This window comes from Toxotes jaculatrix, chromosome 18, assembly GCF_017976425.1.
Source record: "Toxotes jaculatrix isolate fToxJac2 chromosome 18, fToxJac2.pri, whole genome shotgun sequence".
NCBI lineage: Eukaryota > Metazoa > Chordata > Actinopteri > Toxotidae > Toxotes > Toxotes jaculatrix.
In genome coordinates, this window is record NC_054411.1 from 12,308,249 (window position 1) to 12,317,693 (window position 9,445).

The window sequence follows — 9,445 nt, forward strand, 5'->3', positions numbered from 1 at the left end:
ACACATGTCTAATAATGTCTTATCATGTTTGTAAGTTATGAGTAAATTGTTGGTTTACATTTGTTTCACATCACACAGAGCACTAAATGGGTTAAACTGGTTTACATCGAAAAACTGTCCGTCCACTGTCTGTCATGAGGTCAGTAAGTCTCCTCACGATAAAAACTCGCTGTTGTGTGTGAAGATAATTAACACAGAACAGGAAGTGTAATAGACACAGTAAAAAACTGTGTATGATAGAGTGCACGGGAACATTCATTGTGTGTGTGTGTGTATGTGCGTGTGTCGGTATATTTACAGTTTCATTAAACAGTCTACGGCGCGCGCGCCTTTGACGTCACGGTAATTCCTGAAATGGGCGGGGTTACGTGATAAACTGAAGTGACAGTTTCAACTTCACAACAAACTTTATCTTCAAACCTACTTCCACAGGATGGATGACTGGAATCTGAGTGTGTCTCGTGACGAGGTAAATCCTTTATGTTTAATAGCTGTCATGCGTTTGGTAATACAGAGGAGCAAATCAGCTTGCTATAACTTCAGAGAGAACATAATTCAGTTACTAACTCCGGAATGCGTGTCTTTCGCTCATACGGACTATCTGAACTCTTATCACAGTGCTTCCATGTATAAGCTCGGTACCACATTATTTCAAATATTAATTTTAGTTAATTTACATCCCTACATCTAATAGGAATGTTTGTCTGGTCGTCATCCGGCCGGCATGCCAAACTGCAGGGTAGACCGTATCCTGTGCTTCGATGCGACAGCTCCGCATGTTCTTGCAACTCACTACTTATTTTGATAAAAAACAAACAAACAAACAAACAATAATGTACCTGGATTTGAGAGACTATAACCTCTCTCTCTCTCTCTCTCTCTCTCTCTCTCTCTCTCTCTCTCTCTCTCTCTGTGTGTGTGTGTGTGTGTGTGTGTGTGTGTGTGTGTGTGTGTGTGTGTGTGCGTGCGTGCGCGCATATATATTTGTGTTTTCCACAGACATTAGAGGCCTGGGTCCAAATGTAATGGCCACACTAAGGACGAGGTGGCTTCTGTCCATCTTCTTGGTCAGCCTACCAGACTGTTGTGCTCCAGCAGGTAAACTTATCGAAGAGCATTTACTCAAATACTATAGAAGTACAATTCTTATTCTTAAGTGCTCATACTTTCTTTGTGTTTGTGTGCCCCCCAGTTTTTAACTACTTTATTACATTCATAGAGAAACATTGCCCTTTTTACAACATGTATTTAACAGCTTTAAAATACTTTGCTGAGTAAGATTTTTACATACAAAAATACATATATCAAAAATGTCAAATTAGAAATGGTGCCTACAAGTTAATGCAATACAAAATACTAGGTCTAACCTAAATAAAAGTTTAAATACTAACACTACTAAAATTACTCTCCACCAAAAACGCAGTACTTGTTCTACGCACTTCAAACCAGACTATAGTAATGAATAATGTGCAGCACGTGTTCTACTTCCACTAAAGGATTTACGTAGAGCATAAAATGTTTTGGTAAAGGAAGCTTTGGGCCAGCATATGCATGTCACGTGTAAATGTGTTTTCTCATTTATAGACTGATTCTAAATGATTTGAACATTACTATATACTGTGAAGAGGAAGTGGTGACAAAGAAAGGGCTCAGCCATATGGACCCAAACCGATAAAAGTGCTCATTTCCTGTTAATGTTGCAGACAGTGTGCTTCCTTGCAGCATGTTGCGTGCAGGCATCAAATTGATCACCACTAAGAATTTACAGGCTTACGAGAAATGGGTAAAGGTGACAGTCATGTTATGAACAGAAAAAAAGGTGTGGTTTGTATTTGCAAGCATGGGCAGATACATAAATTACTTAGTAAACTCTCTTTACATTTCTCCTGTGATTACCTCTGTGGTTGCTATCTGTTCTATCTAGATTTTTTTTTCACCTGCTCTAGTCACTGCCTCTCTCTTTTAGTCTCTTTCTGTTATGACAATCAAAGTAAATCAGCAGAAGATGTTTTTATTTATGAACTTTAGAAAGATTTTAAAGAGCAGCAGTGTGTAGTGTTTTTTTTTTTTTTTTTTTTTCTTCAGGCAATTTACATTTTCTGTTTTCTTTTTAGCTGTATGTGTCCTTGGTGGTCATTTTTTGTGACTCATAATATCCTGGAAGTTTCTTGCAGTAGTTCAGTACCTTTGCATGCTGTGACTAATGGTGGTGGCATTTTGGATTAAACATTGTAGAATGTGCCACTGCCCAGAACTTCACAGCTTGTTTCCTACTATTTGAGCCAGTGGATCTGAACTCATTCTTTGTGGACCGTACAATAGACATGTGAAGAGTTCTTCAAACATAGTATCAAGTGGCATTTTAATCCAGACCCCTTTATTGCATTGAGATGTCATGGTTATAGATTTGAAAACTAGATCTGTCAGTTTATTAGGTACACCTACCTAAAGTTAATGCAGTCTATTACAACAGTCCTGCAATAAATCCTGTCTGTATGTTCAGTTTTTGTTGAAACTGTGTTTGTTACAAGATAATGTCTCTATTTATTCTTTGCATGAATTTTGAAATGCTATGAACAGATAATCACTTTTCCTTCTATCTCTTACTCTCTGTTGCTCCAGGTCATCCTGCTCCTCCCTCTCCTCCTGAGTGCTCTATCCCATGTGATGAAAGGAGCTGCGATGTTGATATACACTGCAGTTGGGATCCAGGGCTGGACCCTCAGATCCCCACTAACTACAGCCTGCACTGGAAGCCAGCAAACAGACAGTAAAAACAACCATAAACATTCCTTGTTTTAGCCAGTAAAGTTTTGATGACTTTGAGAACTAATCTCATAATTTGTGGAGAAGTCTTCTGACTGTGTTTTATTCCTCTTGTCTTCATGACCTGTTTTGTCTTGGCTTCCAGGGAAGGGAATGTGACCTGTGGGACCAGTTTGAGTGGAGTTATCCATCGAGAATACTTCTCGAACCATGAAAAACTTCATGTTTGGATCAAAGCCGAGAACCAGCACGATTCTAGCACATCTAAGGTGGTTGTCTTCAACACAGCAGATATCAGTGAGTCAGTCCTGCTAATTCTCATTCATGAACACAGACACCATCACCAAAGACAATAATAACAATAAAGATAATAATAATAGTAGTACCTGTTGCCTTTCTGACGATCAAAATAATTCACCTGTTGTGGTGAAAAAAAGTTAATTGTAATTTATTATTTATAAATTAAATTTTGACTTAAGTGATATTACACATTAAACTGGTTTTGGGTATGTATTTCTGTCTCTAGTCAAGCCACACCCTCCAAACATCACATTGAGGCAGCAGGACCCATTTGAGATTGAGTGGCGTTCCTTCTGTGGTGAATTGCAGCTCTCTGGGGGAAACTGTTACATCCGAAATCGGATGGAGACTGACCAAGTTTGGACTGAGGTGCCTGTTCTTTAGGTTTTGTCCTTCCTCTAAGTTTCTGTTCTTTCTCTCAACATGGACCACACTGTGTACACTGGCAGTGAATGAATTAAACTCTTGAAAAAAGGAAAACTGTATATTGTTCATTGACTAAAGCTTTGGTTACTGAATTCATTTTCAAACTCCTTTTCCCCCCTTCTACACAGCATGAAAGTGGATTCCTTGACAGCTATACATTGGATCAGCCTCAGCCTGGCACAGTCTATGTATTTCAAGTCTGCTGTGCCTGTAGTGAAGGCTTAACAAGTGACTGGAGTACAGAATACAGAGTAAGGAGTGCAGAGCAGGGTGAGTCCTCATTTGTGATTTGGTCTCCAAGTTTAGCATTGGCAAGAAGCTTGAAAAGGTTGTCAAATGTTTATAGTTTCTTTGTTGTTTTAAGTTGTTTTTTAAGTGTTGAATAGTTCTGGAACATAGCGTCAGCACCTCTAAAGCTCACTTGTCTTGGTAACTTAATAAAGTAACTAAAGCAAAATGTCTTTTTCACCTCTCTCACTCAGCCCCTGTTGGACAGCTGGATATATGGAGAGACTGTGGGATATCCCCTGCAAGCTTTGACTGTGTTCTGACCTGGAAGGTAGGTAAACAAATTATCCACAATATTCTCTCATTCCAATAATGAAATGAGAGTCTCACTTTACGTAGACTCACCCACTGATATCATCTTCTTGTCTTTATCTCATTCAGAGACTTCCTATATCACAGGCGTGTGGTCAGATTCTGGGATATGAAGTCAGACTGTTTTACAGTAATGACACACAGACGCTGGTGAATGTGTCCACAGCTGAGTCACATGGCCAATTATGCTGCAATGAGGAGCAATGCTACCTCAACTTCTCTCTAAAGGATGTAGCATCAGTCAATGTATCAGCCTTCAACGCTCTTGGAACCACAGTACCTTCTCATGTGGTTATGCCAATACCAGGGACCAACTGCCCAGACTGCCATAAAAGTAAGAAAAGCTTTGTATCAGGGACCGTATTCACAGCATCCTATGGCTAAAAGTAGCTCATAACTAGCTGAATTAGGAGAAACTCCTAAAAATTAAGGCTGTGTCAGTCCTAACTTCAGGATTCCTGTTTTTTTGCTCTTTTGTAATTCACGAAGCATTTTAGAGCTAAAAGTGCCTCCTAAATATGAGAGATGTTAGAGGCAGTTCAGAGGACTCTTCAGAGCAGAGGTGTCCAAACTGTTCCACAAAGGGCCGCGTGGCTGCAGGTTTTTGTTCCAACCAATGAAGAACACACAGTTTGACCAATCAACTTTCTGAAGAGTGAGATCAGTTGATTAAATGAGTCAAGTCTGCTGTGCTGCTGCTTGGTTGGAACACAAACCTGCAGCCACACGGCCCTTTGTGGAACAGTTTGGACACCCCTGCTCTAGAGGGTCCTGCACACAGTCAGATGCTGCAGGTAATAAGGACATTATCACACAATACACACAATAAAAAAACAATAATCATTCTTTAAAAGCATATTTTGATGATGGGTGAATTAATGAGAATCAAATCAGCTCACTGCAGTTGGCAGTTCTGACAAAAAAAGTTTTTATATAGTTACATTAATTAATTGGATTAGTGATTTAATTTTTAATCTAATTTAATCCAGTCTGTTTCCTCTTCATCCGCCTTTGTATTGACGATGTATATTTTACTTCACATTCACTGACACAGACCAATCACCTGACAATCAATCACTGTAGACGGAGTGAGTAAACTTCCTGACCTAGGGGGACTCATATTAGTAAGATAAGACACTTTGTGAATACGGCCCCAGACCTAGTGCTGTGATGTTTAACTTTGAGTATTTTATATGTGTTTATATATGTGTTAAATGTGAATTAAGATCAAAGGGATATTTATGGTTGTAGCCACTGTTTGAAACTTACTGTTTTCTCTGAAAAGTGAAGCTACAATTTTTACAATCATACCTGTGGCTCAGCAAACTAACAAAGCATCTTTCTTTTGCTTAGGTAATGATAAAAATGAAGTAATCCTTAACCTCGTGATGAATGAAGAAAACCTCACTATATCCTGGGATCCACCCTCTCAGGCCTCTAACAACATAAAGGAATATGTGGTGCAATACAAACAAGCAGGGCATCCTCCAGGCCTAGGATTTGATTGGGTCAAAGTGGCCAAAAACCAAACAACAGTATTTTTTAAAGGTGTGTTTGATTTTGATACTTTGAGACAATAGCAGACGTAACTGGAAAAAATGACACACTTGCTACATTTTGAACTTGAAAAGTGAATTCTTAAAAGTCATGCGGACTCTAACGAAATGTGCTGATGTGTGTCTCCATCTACAGGCCAGTTTATATACTACACACCCTTCCAAGTGTTGCTGTTTGCATTATCACACAAAGAGGAAGTCCATCACCTCTCATCAGTTATTGGATATTCCCTTGAAGGACGTAAGCATTTTGCATTATCTTTGGGCAGGCCATCCTTTAGCTAAATTGAACCTCTCATCTCTCCTCATATGAAATGGAGGATGAACTTCTAATCATCATGTCCCTTTCTCAATCATTTTTCAGCTCCCTCCAGTGTGCCATCATTTCAGGTGTTATCCATTGCTGCCACTCAGGTGACTCTGTCCTGGGAGTCTGTTCCCCTGTCCAGGCAGAAAGGGGTGATCCAGTATTATCAAATAGGATTAGGCAAACAAAACGGTAACAGTATACAAATATAATAATAATGTAACAATATATATTACAGTGGTAGTAATTAGTAAAGAAAACATAGGGAATTCAAAGGATTTCTGCATTTGGCTCAGACATTTATTGCCTGCAGAGGATGTATCCCAATGACGTTGGTGAACCTCTGACATTTCGGTGAGTGCCACCACGACGAGTGCATTTGCGGCTTTAAGCGAAATGCCTGTTGGATGGTTGCCATATAATTTGGCACACGCAGTCATGTCCCATTCAGGATGAGCTCTATGACTTTGGTAAAAACTTTTCATCTAATGCCATCATAAGGTCAATTTTTTTTTTATCGTTTAGGGCTAAATATCTGTAAAACCAGTGAAGCTCCCATAGATGTGCTGTAGTTTACTTCTGAAGAACAGAATGGTGTAAATGCTAAACATGGTATCTGCTAAACACCATCATGTTTGCATTGTCATTGTCAGCATCTCAACATGCTGACATTAGCTGTTGCTATTATAGCTGCAGACTTTTAGTTTTGTAAAAATAGTTTTCATATTTCATTATGAAATCAATGTGCATGTGTAAAATAATGATGAATATATAAAAGAAAGAAAGAAAAGAAACTGGTAATTAGCAAGGTAAAGTACTTCTGTAGCTAGTTTGGTTTATCTTTGCCTGCTTTTGTCTAAATACTCAACTTCACTGCAAACAATTTGCTTCTCCTAGTGCACAATGTGAGCGCGTCCCCACAGCATAAAAACTGGACTTTTGAGCTGAACCATCTCAGTCCAAGCCAGGAGTATGAGGTGTGGATAAGAGCTGTGACTGGGGCAGGGCCTGGAGAAAATGCCACCGTAAAGTTCAAAACTAAACAGCAAGAAGATTATGGTATGGCATCACATCTTAACTACTTCACTTTTGAATGGGTTGCATTTAGTATGAGATGTTTGATGAAAATATTAAAAGAGTGTGTAAGAGATGTAATAAGTAGATTAATCATTTCTCTCCCTCTTTTCTCAGAGTATTTAATAGCAGCCTTGCTTGGAATATTTTCCGTGGTTATTGTATTATCTTCTATTGTTTTAGTCAGGTAAGAGAACCATCTTAAACAACTTGTCTTTGACTTGTATTGTTTTTCCAAATCTCTGTTCTCTTATCTTTATCTCATCCTTTGGTGTGGTTCATCACAACTGTTTTCTTTTTTGTGGGCAAATACTTGGACTATCACACAAGAATTTAGTGCCGTCCATTCTTAACAAATCTTTAATAACACTGGAAATATATTAACATGCAATACAGTATTGGGTTGCTGTAAAACTGTGAATATAGCAATTTTTAATTCTCAGCATTCTTGTTTACTAAAATGTTTATGTTAACATTAAACCTAAAAATATATTAATTAATTAATTACATTTTTTTTTTAATTGATCTTCAACACTGTGTAGAGTTTATGAGATTGTGAAGAGTGCTTGTTTTATGTCTTTTTTTACTCTTATGTCTTAGTTCTTGTCGAGGAGTAAACAAAGTGTGTCCACTGGTGCCTTCTTTTTTCTATGAGAAAGTGCCAGATCCCAGAAATAGCCACATCTTCAGACGGATGAAGCACCAGGTGAGAGATTGAGGAAAATTATTTCTTTGTCCTCTGTGAGCCTTGGTCTAATCTCAGAACAGGGTTTACTCTGAATGTTGAGCCTGAGTAATTATTTTGCTATAACAGGTTACTGCTTATCTTGTTAACAACTACATGCTCACTAATGTAGTCAAGTCCTAGTTTCTTGCTGTGTGTTACCAGAATGGTTCTAAGTATGATCTCCTTATAGATTAATGACCCCTTGACTTGGATCTGCATACCCACCCACGAGCCACATCCGAAGATCTCTATATTGGAAGTTGTTGAAATCCCGCCCGGGGCTCTGCAGTCCTTGAAGAAAACCTCTGACCCTGACAAATTCACTAGGCCAGTGATGGGAGATGGGTGCTCACAGATGAATTGCCAAGAGGATCAAAGAGAGGATGCTGTCACAGAGGATGGTTGCAGGACAGGCCGCAGATATGGAAAAGAGGAATACAGCAAAATGGTTGACTCTGATGATGAGAGGGACAGAGAGGAGGACAGGGGCGATTGTTGGAGCTCATCAGAGGAAGAACAGTTTACATCAGGTTATGAAAAGCACTTCATGCCCTCCGCTTTGGAAATACAGGGCGTTTGATGATATTTCCACATTGCCTCATGGACATTCACCTCACGTGTGTTTTTTTAAATAAATGTGCAGAAAATGTTCTACTCTGTTTTCCACCTTTTGCCTTTGTACATGTAGGTATTTGGTTTAATTACATTGTCACCATTTCACTGTTTCACCTTTTGGTGTTTCATTTTTACTTGTCCTATTTCAGTTACAACTCATTTGTAGTCTCCCATTTTTGTCTTTGTGTTGAGCCCGATTGTGAGAATGTGAAGCAAAAGGATTGGGCATTCATACAGCATCACCTGATGACACCTGACTGGAATTAAAGTTATAATGTTGTTTTGCTGTAAAAATCCACTGTAAAACAACATTTATAGGGAAATTATCCACATACATATTTTTTGTTTCCATTGTTGCGCTGTATACTTGAAACTTTAAAATTTTAATAAAGAACATTATACACATGCACAAGTGTTATGTATTAAAGAATACAATTTTAATATGGGTGTGGCAAATTCACTTCAGTTAAAAAAAAAACCTTTCCTGTGCAATATGGTACCATATGTACAGGTATACTAATAGCACTGTTCCAACGCAGTCATCACAGCCATGATTTTAAGTATTACACAGACTAAGGAAACACACAAAGCCACAACACATATCACCTTATCCAACATGTGGCATATACAGAACAACACAACAGTATCAGTGAAGGTATATGTTGAATTCTTTACTAGAAAAACTATGTTGAAAAGTATAAGATATACTTTTACAAAAGATCCAGCCCAGTAATAAAAATGAATTTTTAAAATACACATTTCACTTGATCTTTAGTTACAAAAACGAGCTTAATGCATTTATATTAGTTATTTATATGGTGCGCTGCAAATGATCAGAATATTATGATACTAATGAGAGCCCAAATCACATACTGTAGATATTACTGTGGCTTTTTACTCTTACTCTTTACCAGTTATTTTTGTTTTGTAGTTTTGTTTTTTGTTACATTTGTATGCCTCCTTTATTTTTCTATAATGTTTATTCTGTACTTTATCATTAGCCATTATTTTTAAACGCGAAAAACAGAAAAGTTAACGTGTTGAACAGAAAAGTCAACGTGTTGTACTCCTGAG

At 38.1% G+C, this 9,445-nt stretch overlaps 1 protein-coding gene across 1 annotated transcript; it reads left to right on the top strand.

Annotated features, from left to right (window-relative positions):
- Positions 1-340: 340 nt before the first annotated feature.
- il12rb2l (interleukin 12 receptor, beta 2a, like) lies at positions 341-8,778 on the top strand. The gene is made up of 15 exons (XM_041063277.1): positions 341-469; positions 1,000-1,098; positions 2,623-2,770; positions 2,912-3,063; positions 3,293-3,435; positions 3,621-3,762; positions 3,975-4,051; positions 4,162-4,426; positions 5,446-5,640; positions 5,785-5,889; positions 6,013-6,147; positions 6,853-7,014; positions 7,147-7,216; positions 7,630-7,735; positions 7,947-8,778. The coding sequence occupies exons 2-15, from the start codon at positions 1,026-1,028 to the stop codon at positions 8,334-8,336; spliced, it is 2,163 nt and encodes a 720-aa protein (XP_040919211.1). The 5' UTR covers positions 341-469; positions 1,000-1,025; the 3' UTR covers positions 8,337-8,778.
- The last annotated feature ends 667 nt before the right edge of the window (positions 8,779-9,445 follow it).